We start from the raw sequence: 21,328 nt of genomic DNA, 5'->3' as shown, positions 1-21,328 counted from the left end.
AAGGAAGCACTTTTTCCTTCTTTAATTTCTTCATTAAAGTTATGAGAGACGTACACCTTTTTGCAAGTAATAATTGTTGCATATAGTAACCCATTTGTCACTTAAACATAATTTATTCAGATATAATTGGTATAGCATTATACAAAAATGCTTCAGTTTATGAGCACATTTAATTAGCTTCCTATGAAAATATACACAGCAAAGTAAATTCCCAGTTTGATAAAGACTTATACGACTTCTTGGTTTCACACACTGTGAAAAGAACAGCTAAATACCATGAGGATGACATTAATGTAAAAAACTGAATGCATCTGTAACACTGAGAACTTTTATTTAATTTTTATTTCCTCCACATGCTCTCTTCCTCTACAACCTACTTTCTAATGAATATTTTAGGATCAATACACTGAAAAGTTTTTGCATTTTTCACACCAGAACAACAAACCTCAGCAGTAATTAAAAAAAAAGATGCTAAACTAACAACTAGCTTCCTTTGCCACTCCAACATTGGAACTGGGAACTAACATAATAAACAGTGATGGCTACACTCAGCAAAAATCAAATAAAAAGAAATAAGCAGAAGACGACTGAAGACATGCTTCCAGTGATGCGCAGCGTGCCCTCAGCTCCCTGTGATGTTTGAGCTGCAAATGCTCAGCTGCAAGAACTTGTCCTTTATCCTCCCCGTAAGGATTATTGTCGTACTGCAGTACAGCGCTGTACGCATTCTGCACAAGCCTGAAACCACCTGGCAGGCCAAATTCCCATCGATGTAAATCCTTATGTGGGGTAGCCTGTGTTTTCCTAAAATTTCTAGCTATCAGTCATCTGATTGCTGGTGGTTACAGTACTTCCCCCGTCCTAAAGGGAGGGGAGGTTTCCTCCTTAAGGTTTTGTGGTTTTTGTTTTGTTTTGTTGGGGTTTTTTTTGTTTTTTTTTTTGTTTTTTTTAAATAAATACAGGGAGGTTAAAGTATGTATGTAATATATCTATCAGTATGTCATAAACTTTAATGGGAATCCAACATATAGGGTAAATCACAAAGAGATCAGAGAAAACCCAAGCATCCGGACACCTGCAGAGGAGAAAGCCTTTGCTGAAGCTGGAATACAGGTACACGGGAACAAAGCAAGGGAAGACAGACCTCAAATGCGTTCAAACATTTACTCTCTCCCCCTATTTGCTGAGAACTCACATAAAATGCATACATAAGTAGAAACATTTATAAAATATTAATTGATGTGGATGAAAATTTGAAATATTTTGATTGTAAAAATTAAATATATTTTCATTTTTCACTATAGTTTCCAAGTACACTAATGAAGTTTCTTAAAGATGTTACATACCTCTGTAGAAAGCATTTTGTTTAGATTCCTGCATGGTCACGTGTGCACATTGCTATAAGTGTTTATTAGCCTAACGATTGTTTTTTACTAAATTTATTTTCAATTAAAAAATAAAGCAAAGCGCACCTTTGATTTTAGCCAATGTTAGTAATTATGCTCGCCTCTCACGCAAGTATTATTTCATAATGGTAATACCTTTTGCCATGCAACACTTTCTAAAGTTAGAATAGCTCTTGTTAGAGGTATCTTCACGCTGTCTAATAGGATTAACTACCTGTTTGTTACAGATACAAGTGCAGATGGGCAGAAATAACCACTGGAAGCATGTTCAAAACTTCGAGGGGTACTGTCGATTTTGTAACAATATCCACCATGTCTTTTCCATCCCTTAAAAGAAACGAACATTATTTTATAGATTATTAATTATTATATAGTTGTTAAAAACTCGATTCCTTTTTGTACTTTCTGTCTGATCATCACCGACGTCCCTATAGCCCTTTTCCTTCCTACCCTGGTTCAAGAGTAGTTACCGTCAAGGTTGCTGAAAACCGCGGGTAAATTTAACAAAAGTTTAAAGTTTAAACCCTTAAATTGTGCAAAAACTGGCTTAACACACACGATAACATCTTTAATGGGCATGACAAAAAAGTGGGCAACAGTTAAGGCACTGTGCCCGCATCCTACTTTTGTTTCAGTTTTATCCTTTGAACCTGGGTTTAGTGAGGGAGCTTAGGGGGGTATGCCAGCCCCCCGACAGCCGTCTCTCTGGCAGGAAGCGTGCAGTAGCACTCAGGGGTTTCCACCTGCGGTAACTCACTGCTGATATCTCATACCTGAAGTGCAGGGTAAACACTGCCATGTAACATTCAGTTAAGTTGTTATAAAGAAGGATTACAAGCCGCCCTTTGTCTTCAACCGTAGACAGAAATATTTATTCCAGAAATTGCTGGCCTTTTGTACAGCAATGCACTCTAGTTATTTACCTTTTCTCAGCTCCCTTTCTCATTTTCAAATAGAACTTCCAATTTAAAAAAAAATAATTAAATTAACAATCATCCGACTCTAGTAATGCAGAATTAAAATGACACATTTTCATGGTTTACAACATGAGCCAGAACACGGAGTCAGTGGTCAGCCTGCCTCATTTCTTCTTATTATTAATCTTTTATTTCTTATTTATCTCTGGGTGTCCAGAAGATGCTACCAGGACTGCTGTGAATTCCGCCTGCGTGAGTTCACACGGTGTACCTGCCTGGTCACCCTGCTCGGGTGTTTTAAATAATGAATAGAATAAAGAGCTAATGAACCATCTCTGTCTAAACTTGAAGCCACGCACAGGCAGCAGAACCAGCCGATCAGGCTTCGCCTCTTGCAGGAGGGCGGTGCTGCTGGCAGGGGGGCTGACAAAGCCGCGCAAGAGGGAGCAAGCACAGCACCCAGGCGGGCGCCATCAAACACTGCTTCATGGTGACCTTAACAGCAGGAGAAAAAAGGGGAAACGGATAAGCTCTTTTTCTGCTATCCATCCTCAGGTACAATAAAATGCACAGGGAGATGCTGCAGACCTATTCAGGACAGCAATCAAATATTATGCACATCCATCAGCCCTGCTGAATCTGGGGGGCAAATTTCAGCTTCTACTTAGGAGCGTGTTTGCTGTCAGGGTAGCTGTCAGCTCTGCTGCCTTTTACGATCATCCCCCTTCAGTGCTTGGAAGACAGCTGGGCACAGCCCTTCGTACGGCACGAAAGCACAGAAGCACAACGAGCTGTAGTACCAATTTCTGTGGTTTCACCTGAGAACAACACGTATGCGTTGCTCAGACGCTAGCTTTGCAAACAAAAATAAACCGGGTTGAAGCTCTTCCCTATCTCCGTACCAACGAGCTGGAATTTCCCTGCAGGAAGAAGGCATCGGCGGGTGCCGAGGGCTCTGCAGACCGGTGGGCTCTCGGCAGTCCCGCGGGGGACACGGCAACGCCGCCTTCACTTTGATGTGCACTTAAACTCGGGGGAGTGGGGGCTGGAAGAGGGTTAAGTATTGACCAAAAAACCCTCCACGGGGACGCAGATAAGAAACAGCAAATGGCTAATTTCCTTCAACTGGAATTCTTGAGTGATAAATGCACTGGTTCAAATGAAGCAAACACAATCATCCTAACCTCTCGGAAATTTTCACCTGGAGCAAATGGCACTGCATAACCCTCCTCTTAAATCTTTCTTGGTGCCTAAAGACTGGAGTAAAGTAATCTGACACTAATCTTTCCTTTAAAAAAAAAATAACAAAATTGTGGAGTAACTGGAGGCCAGTAAGCTTGCATTAAGGGTAAGCACAGACTGAGAAATTCCAAACTTAAAAGGCTAAGTAACTGGTCAGTAAGATGGCAGATAGCATTCTGTACAGATAAATATGAAGTGATGCACATGGGGACCTCCTCTGCACCCCCCAGCCATTTCATGTATGAAGTGAGGGACAGCTATCCCACTCACACCGTGCAGGAACGGGATTTGGGGGTTATGACAGTTAAGTTCCACGAAACATCAGCTCAGTCAAAAAGTCAAATTGAACCTTAAGAACTGCGAGGAGAGACAGAACAGAGAACGTTACTCTGTCCTTTTAAATTCACTTTTTACCATTTTTTGGAGTTCTGACCCCCAATCTCAGAAAAGGATATTAGAAAAGAAGGGCATCCAGGATGATGAAATGTATGGAGCTGCTTCCACATAAGCAGTAACTGAGCAGGCTGGGACTCTTCAGCCTGGAAAAAGGAGATGCCTTACGGAGGGTATGACACAGGTCTACAAAACGGCGAGTGCCATGAAGGTGGGCGACTCCTTCAGTACGAGACCTTGGGGACGACAGACAAAGCTAAGCTAGCAGGAGGAAGGTTCAACATGGAAAGAAGGTGGCATTTTTTCATTCAAAGGGTAGTAGATTTATAGATCTCTTCAGTAAGTAATGTTGTGAATGCAAAGAGTTCGCATGAGTTCAAGGGGAAACCAGACAAGCGCTTGGAAGGGATACCCAGTGCAGGCTGTTAGATACACAGATCTCAAAAGGCTCAGGAAATCCCCTGAACGGTTGGGCGTCAAGGGAAGACTGGGGGAAGCATTATCCCTATTTGCCCTGTCCTGCTCTTCCCCAAACACCGCCTGCAGCCACCTGTGGGAGGCAGAACACGAGGCTGAATGGACCCTTACTCTGAGCAGCTGCCCTCCTGCTCTTCAGCAGGTTTTGTAGCCTGAATAGCATTTCTCTTCTTAAAAGTACAGTTCTCCCCTTTTACAACAGTCAAGAAGACAAATGCTCGATTTAGTACTATACTGTTATCTTTTGATGCCCTAATTAAAGCATAGAGGACCGGAGAAAGTCACCAGTACAAATACGGTCAGTTCTGCACACAGAAACCTCCAACTCGATCATCAAGCAGCTGACAGCTCCATAACCTGTTTCAAAAGCTGGTTGAAAGAAAATGTTTAAAACTGTTTTTTCAGTGTTGGGGAACACTGCCCAGAGAATCTGACTTTTGCAATAAAATGTTTATTCTCAGTAATAGCCTGCTGACTAGGAAAAAAGAATAGTTGACCTGCTAAGAGAAGAAAGTGCTTAGCACTTTTTATGTCTTAGGATGACAGAAGTGTAGGAAAAAAAGAGCTCAGGTTTCTGGTAACTTGATGTGGACATATTGCAAAAACTGCAACCAGCAGAACCACAGAAAATGTTAAAGGCTAGTTCATCTGATGTGCAAGTCGTAAAATCAACATGAGATGAAAGCCAGTAATAACACATAAGACTATAAAGCTTTAGAAAAGCAAACAACTGTGCCCGAGGCCAAAGCTCCCTGAGAATCTACTAGCAATCCAACATGAATGACAGTAGAAGGTTAACGAAGCAGAAGATCAAATGTGAGAAATGCCAAGAGATATTCTGTACATTTAAGGCAAGCCAGCAACAGAAAAATGGGGGAAAAAAGGTAAATCTGGATGAAATAAAGACTTAGCCCTGGAAAATTAGGCCAATAACTCGCAACAACATATACACTGAACGTTAAAAGAGAGTGAGTTGTCAAGACAAAATGTCTGAAATCAAATGTTGCTTTGAGTAAGCTTAGTACTTTTCTTTTGATTAAATGAATATAACTTTTTTCACATTAGAAAGAAAAGGATATATCGAAACCAAGGGACTATATGTTCAGCATATGTTTTCACAGGGTGTGAAACATCAACAAGCAGAAATTTATCGTGAGTAGGAAGTTTGCCAGAGCAGACCCAACTACCTATGACCAGTGACTCAATCTCTTGAGGTACCAGAAGTCTCCTGAAGGTACCAGTTTCTTGAGGTACTCTGTGAGGTACCAGAAGTTGAAGTGCTGTCAAGCTCCTGACTACAACTGGAAGTCTTGATGCTCTGCACATTTTTCACATGGACACGATTGTGACAAACCCTTCTCACGCTAAGAACACACAGAACTCTTGAGTGATGAAATACATTGGTCCAAATGAAATGAATGCAGTTACTCTAAACTTTTGGTAGTGTTAAGCTGGAACCAAGCAGTAACTTCTGTCTCCATAATGGTATGACCAGATGCTGGATCTGACCACCGTACGTCTGGGGAAAGACTGCATCCGACTCCAAACACTTCAGCTTCAGCCTTCTTATAATTCAACTGAACTGGTTGTGTTTCTTGACTTCTCAGGAAAAGGGACAGGAAATTAAAAAAGGAAGACAATGAGCTAAAGAGTAAAGCGAGTTAGAGAAAAAGGATTTTTGTTGATTAAAAAAAAAGGTTCACAAAACTCCCCCAGAGTTTTGAATAAAACACAAAGTCTACAAGTTTGCTCTTTTCACACTGTGAAAAGGAACTGATGGCAAATAAAATCAGACTAACACGTTACCTAAAAGAGTAGAGCCTAAGAGCCTGAAAACCTGTTGCAATGTCCTATTCAGATAGCTGTGCTCCTTCCCATTTGTGTTTGAAAGCAAAAGGAATGCTAATGTATGAGTGGAAGAGTTCACTCTCCGTGTCAATGAAACTGATTGTTTTTCACCTTGACATGCCATTTCAATGTATGAAAACCATGTGTGGGATGAGGCATCATATAACAGCCATTATTTGCACAGATGGTGGACAAAAGGGGTTTCACTTTTGATCTAGAAAGAAATAGGAACTTGGGTCACAACTGCTGCCAATGCAACAAGCCATGAAAGTATCTTGGGAAAGCTTTTAATCTTACATTAACATTTAGTTTACATACTTTTAAGGCAAACAATGAGATTTTTCCCAGCAAAACATGCATGTCTTTAATATGAAAAACTAAAATTATCTATCTATTTACATCCGTATGTTCCATAGCTACACTTAGAGGTTTCCTATATAATTCTATTTTATTAGTAAGGCTCTAAAACAAACAAAACCCACAAAACCCCTTACCTCTGGACAACTTGATTCCAGCTCAGGAGAGACATTATTAAATTCCCCTGCTTTTTTGCAAATGTAGAAAGATCTGTCTTCACATTTTTTAACCTTCCAATGTCCCTCCTAAGGGATAAAAAGAAGTATATTCTGTACATACTCATATTCTCATGCATATCTATACCCGCATTAGATTACACTCCATTCTCCTGTTTTAACTTTTCAGTAAAAACAAGTAATTTTTCTCACTCTATTAATTTATTTATCCTTAGATGGACCATTTATTTCCACCAACACTGTCAGCAGGACTTTTCAAATCAATCATACAAAGGGTTTGTCTCTTTGAATCACTCTTTGGGATGTAATGCATCTTAATTAACTGCCAGAGCACTTACTTTTCAGAACAGATAGGAACTTTCTTCCTATCTATTACGGTTCTTTGTAAGATTCATCTTTATATTGCACAGTCCTTACTCAAGATATTACAAAGTTTGTATGATATAATTTTCAGACATCTATACATACTGGACATGTACCAAAAATAATGCTTGAAGAATTTTATCTTGAACCTCCTTTTCCTTTGTATTTTACTTTTTCCTTTGTTTACACTTGCAAACTGAGTAAAATACGGTTTTGTTTATCTAAAACCCGCAATTTTACCAAAGTCCTATTTTCTGCTTCCAATGGGAACCCACTTTTCCAGGTCACTGTAATTGTCTTGGCTTTCCCATGAGTTAAAGATTGCAACCTGGACCCACTACTGGAGAGACAACAGAAACTCTTTTTGATACAGTTTTCACACTTAGACAAAACATACTTTAAAAAAAAAAAAGGATTATAGTACTACTGACGTAAGTCACGTATCGGTGAATTTAAGTACTGTTAATTGTAAAAGTAAAATAAATTTATGACCAAATTATGAAAAAACTGGCAGTGCCATGAATACAGGTAAGACAGGACATAGTGTTATTTGAACATTACTCCCAGTTTCACAACACCTGACTGATTTAGGGTGAATCTTACTGCTGTCAACTTCTATAATTTTATGTAGATCTAGACTACTATCTGTTTTTGAAAGATGCTACATAAAATTTATAAATATTGACAGCAAGAGAAAATAGGCACAGCTAACAGTTTTTCAAAACATGAATTTGAAGCTTTCAAGACCAGAACTGATGCATCATAAATTATGATACACACTACTTGGATTTTAAATTACTTTGTCTTTATCAAAATACCTACTCGTATTTGTTCTCTTCCATTTGGCAAGCTTTATCTATGTAACATTTTTTATTGAACATAAGCTCAAAATCTATGATTAATTTTCTGTGCATCAGTGCTGCAAAATGTATTGGTTTCTAAAGGCTACACTGCATTTATCACAACATGAATACATTAGGAATCAAAAACCAAAGTCATACTACAGGTCATGGTTTAAAAAAGTACGCACAGTGAGAAAATGAATTATTATGAGCTAAAATAAGTGTCTGTCTAATTCTTTCAAAAAGAAAAGGAAACTTACAGATCCTTGTGCTGAAACACAGAGTTGTCCTGTTCTTTGAAAGGTGTTAGGTTCTTGGCTGTCCCAGTTGGAGAATTTTACTGGGGTGCTATCTGACCACTCAAAAACAACAGGGGTGTTATTACTGTATAACCCAATCCATGTTTCAGTTACATTTTCTGTAAAAGAATAAGTGAGTTCAGATTTTAATGTTGAAGAAATAATGCCTGTTGTTTCTGTAACATCACCACCACCATTAAAAATTATTCATGGGATTTTCATAAGAATTACCTTCTTTCAGGAAAAAAAAATAGCTATATAAACTTTAGGAAACCTTACTGATGAGATAATGTTCTACTGCCCTTGAAGACTAAATTGCTTCAAAAATAGATCAACATATGTGATAACACAAATCAAGAGCAGATGCACTTTTTTGAAGTGCATGGGGCACGAAGCCTGACATGGAAGGGAAAGATTTCTTCTTATAATCTTCCATGGCACACTCAGCTTTCGGTTTCTCTGAGTGATGTTTCTAAGTTCCAGTGACAGCACAGTTGTAGCCACAGTGGCTGGCAAACATAGGAAAGACGAGGCTTGCAGTCTGATGTAATGTCCTACTTGACCAGCTACTACAGCCAGAAAAAGTAGACCACCTTTCAAGCATGTAAGCCCTTATCCTGAAGAGAAGCCTGAAGCAGGTCTGAAATAGAAGCAGCGGACTTTGAAGCTGAATACAAGCTGAGAACAATTACATCCATCCATTACAGCATCTCTGGAAATAATGGTATTTGGTATCTATGGAGGGTGTTAATAGAGGTGAGGAAGATGATACAGTGGTTAATCTCCTACGGGAAAGACAGACAGGACAGCAAGGAGGATGGGTGGCAGGAGGGATGATAATGGGAGATGATGTCCAGTAAATCAGTGTAACACACCATCCTGCAAACACAGCTGATGGGACGGAGTTGATAAAACACGTCACTGTGCTCCAGCTCTGGGAAGCTCATGGCCAAACCGTGCAGCTCTGCCAGCACACCGATGTCAGCTGGAGGCACAAAATGTTCACTTTTCTTTGCTGCTGTTATGACAACAAAAGTCTTGGCGCTGCTGCACCGAAGAGCTTTTGTTCATTAAGTTCCTTGGGTAATTATGCTGCCTCTTAGGACAGTGTGGACTAGCAGAACTCCTTTGATACACCCTGCTGCCATCAAAGGGGACTCTGCCAACACAGTAGCAGCAGCAACTCTGCAGTGTGGACAAGGCCAGCTGGAAAGCAAAAGATACTCTGAATTGTTGTTGCTTCTAAGCACAATTCTTGCCTAAGGATGATCACTGAATATTTCACAACAGTTTGCAAGGAACCAGCCAAGAACAGGAAAGGACAAAAGCTAGCACGTTTACTGTGGCCTCACTGTATTTACTTTGTTGGTTCGATTTCTTTATTTTAAGTATGGATATTGGAGAAGGTGATGCTATACATTTTTAAGACTCCCAGAAGGAGCATGCATCATGCTTTCCTTTTTTGTAAACATTTGGGTGTGCCGCCATGTAATATAGTGCTTAAGTAGCTAACAACGTTAAAGGGCTGCACAGAAGAGCATCACAACACACTTCAAAAAACACTGCACACTTTAAAGTAAGTCCCAAAACTCACCACTTTCAAGCAAGTTAAGGAGCAGCTCTGCATCTGCCATGGAGGATATACTAATGAGCCCGCTATTGTCGCTTTGGCACGAGATAAAAGCATCATTCCAGCTCTTCTCCTCTTTATGAAGTCTGTAGCAGTTGCGATTGTGTGGGTACCAGCCAGTGTCACAACGAGTGGCATAATATTTCCATGTATCTTTCAATTAAGCATACAAAGTTTGTGTATATTAGAGAGAATTGCCAAGGTTATGCTATGTTCATAACACATTCAGAGCTACTTTTTATCTTCAAATGCTGAAAACAGAGTTGTCCGAGATGACTTAAGGAGGCCAAAACACACGGTCTATGGAACATCACCTACCAAGCAAACTGAAACTTCTCCCGCTTTATTTTACGATTCAACCATTTGGGCTGCTGGACTAGTGCAAACAACGAATGGATCTGTTAGTCAGTTTAAAACGTGTGAGATCTCCCGTATTACCTCTGAACCTGATTCAAAGCCAGCTAAAGCTTTTTCAGATGCATTACCTACAAAAAGTTTGGGTAAGTCCTTTCTCACTATCTGAAACAAGTAGGGAAACTTTCTTTTAAGTTAGCAGGAAGAAGTTGAACCTATGTAAGTTGTTCTTATCGGAACAAAAATTAATATTCTAATAAACTCAATGCTGTGTTTAACTTTCCCACAGAATGGGAGTCTGAGGCATTCTGTGTACTACATATCCTAGATTCATTACATAAAAACTTAAAAAAAAAATATGTACAATGCTGGTTTTGTATATCAGAAGTACAGCATGCTGTAAAAATAACTGCAAATTTTGAGCTGCATTTATACAACTTTCTTCTCTGTGGGCCACTGGTTAATTCCATTCAAAGCTGAAAACCTATTTTTAAACTCAAAAGTGTGGCTCTATTGTAATATAAAGAGAATGACCATTCTGTAAGCCTCTGATCATGTAAGGAACCAATTAAATGCTACATATATTAAAATTATTTGTTAGTTTTAAGACTCTCAACATGTTTTCCAGGACTGCATTTAAACAGAGGAAAGTGTTATTACATCAGTTATACAGTAAACTGTGTTCAACTTAAACTAGCAAACCTATACATTTAGTGCAGCTACGACTCTGTTCTGCTGACTTTATATTCAGGTAGCTTCCTCTTGTTCTCCTTCCACACCCACAAATAGTATACAGTAACATTGAGAGACTTACCCAGTGTTTCATGCTCTGTCTTATTTAAATATTTTTTGCATACAAAAGGCAATCCAGATTCACATAAATAGCTTTGCCAGCCATACTTCAATTTTGAATTAATCACTGCACAATGCTTTTCTCTAAAACGGTTATCAGAGACATCTGCAAATACATTTTTGAGAAGCACAAAATTACAAAAAATCAGTTCTTACTCATAAAATGGCGTTGTAAAGCTCTCTGCATCTTATTGAATAAATGTATAAACATCCCTGCACACCCAAACTTCTAGTAATATTACACCAATACGATGGACAGCTAAACATTGACCATGATTTATACGTGTGTGGCAATCTCTCCTTGGCTGCTGCTATCAGATGAGAGGCTGAAATAAGCTGTAGTGTCTATGTTACGTCTGCTGGTGGGCAGACCTCAAAACGTCGCAAACCAAGTCACAAAGCTCATGTTAATGTGCTAATGTTAATTACAGCATGTTAATATAAACTAATTGAAACTCCTTTCCTCCATGAAACCAACGAGAGCATAGCTTTTAAATATGCAACTGGAATCTTAAAAACACCTTTAAAAGTAAATGACAAAAGGGCTAGACCATTAATGCTCTGAACAGATCTGATGCTCAACTGATGCTCAACAGATCAGCTCAACTGATGCTACATCCCTAAAAGGGGCTTTTAGTTAATGAATATGAATAAATATTTCTAAAAAAAAAAAAAAAAAAAAAAAAGAGGTACACTCATTCACTTGATTCATTTTTCAAACATAGCTGTAGGAACAGCAGCCTTGTATCAAGCTGCAGTTACAGAGAGCGTGTAATCACACTGCTACAACGCATCCAAGAGGAATATCAAGTACTTGTTCTCCAGTTCACAAACACTAGCGGTGCTCCATCCGACCACTGCCAGCCAGCATCTTGCTCCAGGCGATTCAGGCCCATCCACAGCACCACGTCTGTGGCATTTAACTGCCCTGAAACAGAAAAAATAAACAAAGAAATACTTTGCACTTTCCCCATGTTTTAAAATGCCTACAGGTATAGATCTGCTGTCCTGACTTGTTAGGATAGGAATAAAACAAAACTTCAAATCAGTCTCCAGAAAGTATAGGCTGTTTTTTCTGTCCTTAGAAAAAGTCTATTACTTTGTTAATCAACAGAGATGAAAAGGAATAAACTCAGAAGTCTGCACCCTTCAAAAGCTACTCATCCCGCAAACCCTTCCTGCAGAAGTTGTTGCTGACCTTAGAAGTTAAATCTAGAACAAGCAGCTACAGAAACGCTAGCCTGTTTCAGCTTTCCGTAAACCAAACAACTTTCGGTCCCTTTACAGCCTGCAGGCATATCAAAAAGCTAATGAAATAATTTTTAAAACTTCCTGTTAGCTTATATCCTGCAATTGAAAATCGGCAATAACGGGAAGCAATGGGCAAGAAATCTGAGGCAGCCTTTCGCATCACAGTTCTACCACCCATTCCTCCGCTTGGTCCTCTCCACGCATGCTAAAATACCCACGAAAGCCATGCTGTCAGAAGGCTCTGCAAAATTTGTCCGAGATGCTTGCTGCATGGGGGAAAGCAAAAGGCGTATCAGAGAAGGAATACCATCCATTTATGAAAACATAGCTGGCATTTCCCATACAGGAAATTTACTTCAGGCCTGCAGAAATGTTCTCGGCATTCACATTTGGTGAAGTCCAGCTCGCAAAGAAAACTTAACAGGAGAAAGGGACACCAGGGTACACTGCAGAAAAGGCAAATATCTGTATAACTCTCCAAAGAAAAGAAACACACCCCATAACCACAGCTGCAAGAATGAATGGGAGTCTCTGTGGGGAGGGATAATTAAGACAATGACACCCTCACATAACACATACCAGCACTTCTGCGCTCGGGTTATTAAGGTGATAACTTACCTTCACCCTTGCTTTTGCAAGCAGCTCTACTGAGGTGTGTTACGCGACAAAGCCTCGCAAGCAGCAATGGGAGAGACATCACACAGAGTGTTAAGCTCCAAAGCTTACGCCTTTTTCACGGGTAAAGAGGAAATCTAACTACAGGTTTCCTACAAGGTCCCCAGAGAAAAGTCTACTCACTGCTTAAGTTACTTATGTAGTTCTGCTCCTCGGGGCTGGTGACGCTCAGCAGGTCTCCTCCTTGCAGCTGACAGGCGTCCCGTGCCTCACGCCAGGTCAGCACAGACGCAAGGTTGAACTGGTAGCAAAGGTGTGTGTCAGGGTTCTTCTTCCAAAAAACGTCGCAGCCGCTCTCTGCTCAAAAACAGACTCGTCACCAACAGCCCAAGACTACAAACTAATCAGAAATATAACACCTTGAACAATTCAATTAATTAATGACAGTAGCATCCCAACGGAAGCACGATTATGAACTCCTTTCATGTTCTTTTGTTAAAGAACATATGGGAATAGGGCACTAACAGAAGAAAATGTTGCTCCATATTTCATGTGGTTGACAAAATACTCGGGAGCTGCTCTGCAGCTGGTGGTGATTTTCACAGTTCTCATGAAGCCAACAGAGCTACGTTTTCATTTATACCAGCTGATCATTTGTTCCTAAAGCTGAATGTTGAGGTATTCAAACTTTGAACACCTCACCCAACTTGTGAAGGAGCAGCCACTAGATCTGCTTCTATCTTGTACTCAAGAGAATAAACTTACTATAATTATGAAGTATAAGCAAGGCTGAAAATACCATCTATTATAATGGTTGCCCAGAAATCCCCATTACAAAGACACATTTACAGCTGTTTTTAAGATGCTTTGCAACAGAGATCTGAAATGTAGCTTGAGCAGAGAGGGGTTTTCCAAACCACTTCTGCTGATAGAAGATACTGTTTTGCTTATTTATAGAAGAAGCTGGAATATTCATGAAGATGATGCAGCCAAAATCTTTCCGATAGCAAGTCTTTTTAAAGCCATTGCTTCTAAATGTTTTAGGCCCAAGATATGTCCAAGCAGTGCACAGAAGAAAAGGAATGTGCAAGATGTAAAGCAGCCAAAAGCAGAATGTGACTTTGCAAGAGCAACCCTTACTCTGCATACTTCAGAGAAGCTCCCTATATATCACTGGGACAGAGGAGAGAGAAGTTTAGCTGCAGGGTAAGGTCAATGGGCTGCACAGAATAACACGGTTTTGCTCACCCCCTGTAGTTTTGCTTTTGGGATGAGGACTTGGGTCTCCAAAGGCCAAACATGATAAATTATGATAAAATTTGCTAAAGTCTTCTTTTGCGTTTTTTAAAGAGAAATTTCCCTCTAACAGAAGGGAAGTAATCCAAAACAGACTGCGCCCTAGAATTGCTAATAAAGAGCAAAGACACTCTTGGAGGGGGTAGGGGGAGAGAGAAGACAAGGAACATCTTACCAGCATTTGGGCAAAACCCCCATTTTTCATCTTGTTCATAGTGAGTTGTTGTGGCACACCAGTCGAATTCCTTTCCGTCTCTGGTACACTCATAATACCACTTGTTGTTATATTTAAATGGAAAAATGCATGGGAAACCAAAAGAGTTTCCCAGCAAGGTATATGTTTCTGGAATAAACAAAATGCAGAGATTGAAAGAACGCAGACCACAGACATTTCTTCGCCCCCATATTTCATTATCCCCATTTTTAGCAGCAATGATAAAAATAAAACGTCTAAAGTTATTTTCTAATTTTAATTTATAATTGATAACACAGCATTACAAGTATGAGCAGCATAACTTCAGTGAACAGAATCTGGAAATAATAGTTTATGAAAATTGTCACCATGAAACAAGGCACATTCTCATAACTTACTACAACTGAAAAAGAACCAAAACAAAACCTGAACAATTAACATATAAAATCTGCACTTACATTTCAGAACAACTACATAAAACAACAGTTAGCAGAATCAGTACATGCTCAGATGCAAACTCTACTTATTTTTTATTTGTTAGTCTATGACAGATGAGCAATTTAGCATTATTTCCCCTGCTCCTCCCACTTTTATAAAGTGTATTTCTAATGTTTTTTTCATTCTTTCTCATTCTATGGGAAAGGAAATGTGAAAGACAAAGGAGTATTAAACAAACTTTTAAAAATAAGTTTTTATACCATGAGGAATAATAATCAAGCTAAAGAACTGACGTTACATACATCTGTTGTCACAATCCATTAATGCCTTATAAAATATTTAAAATATTTCCCTATTGTACTTTGAGTATCAAAATATTGAGAGAATCCAGTGCAACTGAAAGCTGTAAAAGCTTTACTTCAGTGAGTGTCTCCTTAACCTCAGAGCTTCTACAAAAGGTCAAAGAACCACAATCACACTTGGAATGAAATTGTTTGTCAAAGATCCCATGTTGATAGCCTAAAGATCAAAGTCCTTCAGCTACAGAATCAGTACATACTGCCAGGTTCCTAGAGGTTTAGAGTTAATGGCTGGCTGCGCACATATAAAAAAGCAGTTTACACATTGTAAATCTCCTTTAAAGCCTTCTGATATGAACAGATGATACAAAGAACATGGGTAAAAAAAAATCAGGATTGCTTCTCTGTCTGCCCGCTACCACGCTGCTAGCTACGGAGGTTCAAGGGATTATCTCAGTCCTGGCAAGAAACCAAATTCAACAGCTATAGACCTCTCACCACAGTTATATACGTTTTTTCTTTGAAGGTAGAGGTGCCCCCCCAGCCGGGCGGACTAACAGGCTGGCTTGCATTTGCATGTGCATAAGCTAAGGTAGAAGGAGGAAAATAGAAATTGGAGGTGAAAGAGATTGTGCCAATGCAATTAATTACTTTGGTCCTGAAACTAGGCTAGAAGCGCTTGCCTAAGGCTGATCCTCTTCTCCCAGATATTGCAGTACTAGGGCTAAACCAGGTCTACTTTCATCTCGCTATGTGTACATAGCAAATGTGTAAGACTTTTTGTGGGTTTAAATATTTTCTGTCTGGTCTTAAGTATAAATTCCACTGGGTTTTAAAGAAGAGGTTGGACTCCATAGTGCTTTCCCAGTTATCACAGCTCCCAAAGGAACGACTCTGGAGTTAGCAGAGGCCAAGCCCAGCTACACCTACAGAGGAAACCACTGCAACCAGATCGGCAACCCAAACACCCAGTTCAAATGGGGAGAACCAACAGTCTGAGACACACTGTGCAAACATTAGGTCTTTCCTTCTACAGAAATGCCGAGGAAGGGGTCAAGGTACAGTCTGTCTCTTTCTGTTTGTAGTCAATGGGTTTATCTTAGTCCTTGTACCTGGAAAACTGTTCAGGTCTGCAGGCCTGGATCTTGACATACATTCCTACGCCTTTGCTAGCGGTACAGCAGGATTAATCAAAAGCCTGATCTCTGCTCCAAAGTTTGGCACGTTCAGAGTCCAGGTGCTGAACGTTGCAAACATTCGGTTGACACACACTGCGATCACAGGCTGATTTGCAGTGACGGGAATTCCAAATCCTTCATTATCTCTCTTTGGTTTACCTGATAATGAAAGCTGCAGGACAGGCAACAGCAAATCCTTAGTTCCCCTTTTTATTTTATAGAGGATTTGAAATGAGCATTTCCTGGTTTGCAAGGATACTGGTGCTTTTTTGAGTCCATATAACAGATAAGGAAAAAAAATCAATTGTGTGGTATGCTCACCTCAACCATTGCATATAGAAACCAAACTTTGAGTCCCAAACCACAACAGAGGCTGGAAGGGATCATAAGCACTTGACCTTGCTTGAAAAGAACTTTTGAAAACTTTTCCCATCTACATTTCTATGACAAAATTTTATTTTTACCTTGAAATGGGTGTTCACAAAGGTCTTCATCATAGGACATGTACTGTTTCCACTGATAAGTAGATTTTTTTTTGGCCACAATACGTTTGCTGTTTTCAACAGCTAATTTGTACTCTGATACACCAACTAATGCTTTTCCATCGCAATTCCACCATAACGAGTATTGAGTTGAATCACATTCAAGCATACTTAACGGCTGTTCTGGTCTACTGATGTTCAGTCCTAGACAGGTACTTCTGCCTATGTTGAAAAGACGGCGGTTGGATACCCATTTCCATAACATGTCTTTTGAGAGTTGACCGCAGTCTTCCAGAACAAGGCCAACTGAGTCCACTTTAATGCACAAGTTGGAGTCTTTGCTTTGGATAATAAATATCCCTTTACCTGTAGGGGGAAAAAAAAGAAGTTTCTGTCTGTAGATACTGCAATTGATCAAACAGTATCAAAAGACAAATGTTTTAGTTGGAGCTATTTGGGAAGAAAATGGAAAATATCCATCAGAATAACTGGCACTTCAAAAAATACGAGTACTGGTCTAAATTTACTGCCAGCTGAGTTTTTAACATGTGGACCACTTCCAAGATCACAAAAATAAGGCTAAGTAATATTTTTCAAGTCGGATAGCCAAAAAAAAAAATGGGGTGCCCAAAAACATCAGTCATGTTCAAAGAAAAAAAAACTGGTCACCAAGAAATACCCAGTAATGGAGTAGAGGTTTAAGTGTTACAAGAAGTCATACTGTATATTGTAAAATAATTCTCAGGGGGGGGGGGGGGGGGGGGGGGGGCGGATTGGAGAGTGCAATTAAAGTAAAAGCTAAAAAGTTTACGGCTGACATTGCCATATTCTCTGCCATATTCATTCTTCACTCTCTGCAACTACGGAGGCAGAAAGAAAATATTTTGCATTGTAAATAGGATACAGAAAGGGTAGGATTTATCTATACCATGAGAGCTGGTGGCCAAGGGTTAAAGTATGCCTTCCCTATTGGATGCATATTGTTCAACCATACATGACTACCCGGGACCACAGCAGATGTGGTGGGGTTAGCCTGACATCCCGGCTTTCTTGGAATCATGTAGAAATTCACTGAACTATGTGACATCACATTATAAGTATGTGAAAAAAAGTCAGCTGTTTAATGTCTTGGGAGCAAATGTTTAACTGAGCATATAGACTGAAAAAAATGAGGGCAGCTGAGGAACTGGAAATCAGCAAAATATAAACCTGTAACAGCTCAGCTATTTCATTCACTCTGAAATCCAATGGTAATTAACCCATGGAGTTCCTCTCACGTTATAGGCAAGTTATTTATTTTATGCCTCGGGATATTGTGCGTTGAAAACCTGAGCAGCACTTCCATTTTGCCTTGAAATTTTACAGTGATGATTTCTGCCACATGTGCTTTCTAGCTGCTGTAATTCACTACACCTAACATGCTGAAGCAGTAACTATAATAAAAAAAACCCTCTCAAACTGACATAGCCCACATGTAAAGTATGAGATGCAGAGGTCCACCCAGATGCTGTGTCTGGGTTTAGTACACACCATTTAGGTGTAGCTCTAGAAAAGAAAGATTTTCCAAGCAGCAGTGGGACAGTGCTGTGTAACAGACAGACGGACAGGAGATCAGCTCACCAATACAACGTGCACACAGCAAGCAGGACGGAGAAGATCTAGCTTACGGAGATGTTTTTGGTTACAGGTTCTGCACAGAGCACATCAAGCAGTCTGACTTACAGAGAGGACAGAGTCACACTGCAGATCGTAGCACTGGTAACGGGGGCTGTTTTCCACACGGCTATGGGCATCGGTAGCTTGTGATGGTGGGGGAGCAGGGGCAAGCCTTTCTGACTGGCAGCAGGTGAGAATCAGCCCGGTATATGTAATTGCATCTCCCAAGCACCTAGCAGCTGTCCTACATTAAGTCCTTAACCCTTTGGGGCAGAGCAAGGTTCCTTTAATCCATCATATTTCTACAGCTCTCAGGTGTCTGAGCTCACTGAAAAACCATCCGACAACACTCTGTGACAGATACCCAGCTTGGCCCTTTGCTTTTGAGTTTTCTGTGAAGTTGTACAGTTTGTGCTGGTTTTATCCTTCTTATCCAACCCAGTCCTCCATGGGCAACACAGGCATTTCTATCTACATGGCCAGAAAGGGGTTTTGCCTCTCATGCTAGGGGTATGTCTTTCCCACAGCGGTCTTATCTTGGCTGACCAAGAAAATACACAGTTAATTTGCCAGATAAGTGGAAGCTGAGCTGTTGTTAGCACCAGTAAACGCTGATTAATGAGGTTAATTCACCATGATACTGGGATTCACACTTAAATAAAGTTCTTATGCAAACTCCCAATCTATCTCCACCTCAACAGCCCGTGGAAGCTCCCATGCAACAGCTCCCTAGGGGTGGGGGGAGCAACACCACAACCCAAAGATGAAGGATTCTCAACCTTTGAATGCCTTTATCTGTAAGGCTCTTAACAGTTGCAATGACTGCTGAGAAAAGATAAGGGTCTTGCAGAGCCTACACAAATAACCCAGCTGGAGAATCTCTGTGAATAATAGAGTGCTTCCCTTTTTCATTCTGCAGCAACTTATGCCAAGAACACCAGACCATAATTCTTGAGCCACCCAGGCCTCTTCTGAATGTGGTTTCCACTCCCCAACTACAAAATGCAAATGGTAAGAGAGCTGTGCTGGCCTGAGCACTGCCAGGTAACTGCCAGCTCAAGGCAGAAGTAAGACAGGCGAGCCAGCAGGCTCAGCGACAGCTCCACGGGCCCCTGCTCAGCCCTCTCCTCAAGCGGGGCAATGAGACAACTGGAGCAGCACCAAGCCTCAGGAACGCTTCTAGGGCTCCCCTCCTTTCAGCTTGCGAAGCTACACCATGCATTTTACAGGTGCTCTCATAGAGGGGTTTTGTTACAAAGCTCCTGGGGTCAGGGAGGATTCCTGTGCCCCAAATCCTGCAGTTGAAGAGCTGCGAGGGGCTCTATAAGCTCGCAAGGCCCAGAGGACCCAAGGAGAAAAGGAGATATCCTATGCTTTCAGAATCGACAGGGTAGCGGGAGGCCTTTGGAAACGGCCCGTTTCTCCTAATGTCCAGGTCCCTGCATACAGGGACAAGGTGACAAGAAACAAAGTTCCAGAAGCGAAGCCTCAAGCTGATGTGAAGCCACAGATGAAGAGCTGATAGCTGACCAGTACCTTGAAGTTCATGTTTACTTAGGTTGAACACAGATAATAGTGAATAAATGGCTGTAACAAGGAGAACAAGATACTGTCATTTCCTTCCTGCTCACCTCCCACTTCCTTCCCCCCCAAAAAGCAGTGAGAATTGCTTATGCAGTAATACAGAAAATAACTGGAACTTATTGGGAATGACAAAAAAAATTCCCTATATTCCCTCCAGGTGCAACGAAAGCAATGGGCAGCAGAATAGTAAGTGGGGAGGACGAAAACAGAGCAAGGAACGGCCAGCGGGGCAGGTTCGCACGGCTTCGGTGCCTGCCCTCGGCCCCTCACTCCTCCCAGGCCCCTCACCCCTGTGCCCAAACTCTCCTGGCCGGGCTCGGGCTCACCCCAGCAGGAGGCTCGCCCCCGCCTTGACACGTCCCGGCCGCCCGCAGCGCTCAGAGCCGCCGGGGCCCGGGGAGACCCCGCGGGCTTCCTCCCCGCGGCAAGCCCCGCACGGCGCTGGGGAGCGGCCGGGGCCGAAGGGCTCAGCCCGGCGCGGAGCCCGACCAGCGGCGCCCCCCGCCCCGCCGCCGGCCCCCCGGGGTGCGCGCCCCGCGCCCCCCCCGCCCCGGGCCGCCCCGGAGGCGTCACTCACTCCGAAGGGAGGGCACCTCGTCCCGGCTGAGGGCGGCGGCGCCCCGCGCCGGGCCGCGGCCGCCGAGCAGCAGGCAGCACGCCAGGAGCCGCAGCCGCACGCCCAGCATCGCCGCGGCACTGCGCCCACCCGCTCCCGCTCCGCTCCGCTCCGCGCCGCGCCGGGGAACCGGCCCCGCCGAGCCCTGCCCCGGGGAGGGCAGAGGAGCGATCCCACCCCGGCGGCGCCCCGCGGCGGGGAGGAGGGGCGGCCCGGCCCGGCTCGGCCTGGGGGGGGGGGGGGGAGGCCCGCGGGTTCCCTCCCTGCGGCCGCGGGAGGCGGGAGGGGCGCAGGGGAGGTCGCGGCAGTCACGCTGTAGCCGCCCGCCGAGCCGTCCGCCCCCGCCCGCCTGCTCGCGGGGGGCCGCCGGCAGCCCCGGCCGCGGGGACGCCGCCGGGGACCGCTCGGCTGGGCCTGGGAGCGCCGCTCAGGGCGCTCGGGCCGCCTGGGCTTACGCTGGGCCGATCAGGGCCGTGGATTCCAGCGGGCAAAAAGCTCTGTATTAATCTTACGTTCCATCTGAAAACACTTAGTTTCTCATGCCTGCACTCCAGGTACTTCTGT

At 42.2% G+C, this 21,328-nt stretch overlaps 1 protein-coding gene across 1 annotated transcript in view; it reads right to left on the bottom strand.

Annotated features, from left to right (window-relative positions):
* PLA2R1 (phospholipase A2 receptor 1) overlaps positions 1–21,028 on the bottom strand; it is a 44,275-nt gene extending 23,247 nt beyond the window's left edge. The window contains exons 1-10 of the mRNA XM_075511186.1: positions 20,726–21,028; positions 16,891–17,274; positions 14,494–14,661; positions 13,206–13,379; positions 11,971–12,084; positions 11,119–11,262; positions 9,915–10,103; positions 8,282–8,439; positions 6,778–6,885; positions 1,621–1,733 (exon numbers count right to left, since the gene is read on the bottom strand). Of these exons, the coding sequence (XP_075367301.1) occupies positions 1,621–1,733; positions 6,778–6,885; positions 8,282–8,439; positions 9,915–10,103; positions 11,119–11,262; positions 11,971–12,084; positions 13,206–13,379; positions 14,494–14,661; positions 16,891–17,274; positions 20,726–20,834 (1,661 nt within the window). The 5' untranslated portion in view covers positions 20,835–21,028. The remainder of the gene's footprint in view (positions 1–1,620; positions 1,734–6,777; positions 6,886–8,281; positions 8,440–9,914; positions 10,104–11,118; positions 11,263–11,970; positions 12,085–13,205; positions 13,380–14,493; positions 14,662–16,890; positions 17,275–20,725) is intronic.
* Positions 21,029–21,328: the final 300 nt, after the last annotated feature.

This window comes from Mycteria americana, chromosome 9 (genome assembly GCF_035582795.1).
Source record: "Mycteria americana isolate JAX WOST 10 ecotype Jacksonville Zoo and Gardens chromosome 9, USCA_MyAme_1.0, whole genome shotgun sequence".
NCBI lineage: Eukaryota > Metazoa > Chordata > Aves > Ciconiiformes > Ciconiidae > Mycteria > Mycteria americana.
The sequence above is the reverse complement of the archived record's forward strand: the minus strand, read 5'-3'. Positions and strand labels throughout refer to the sequence as shown.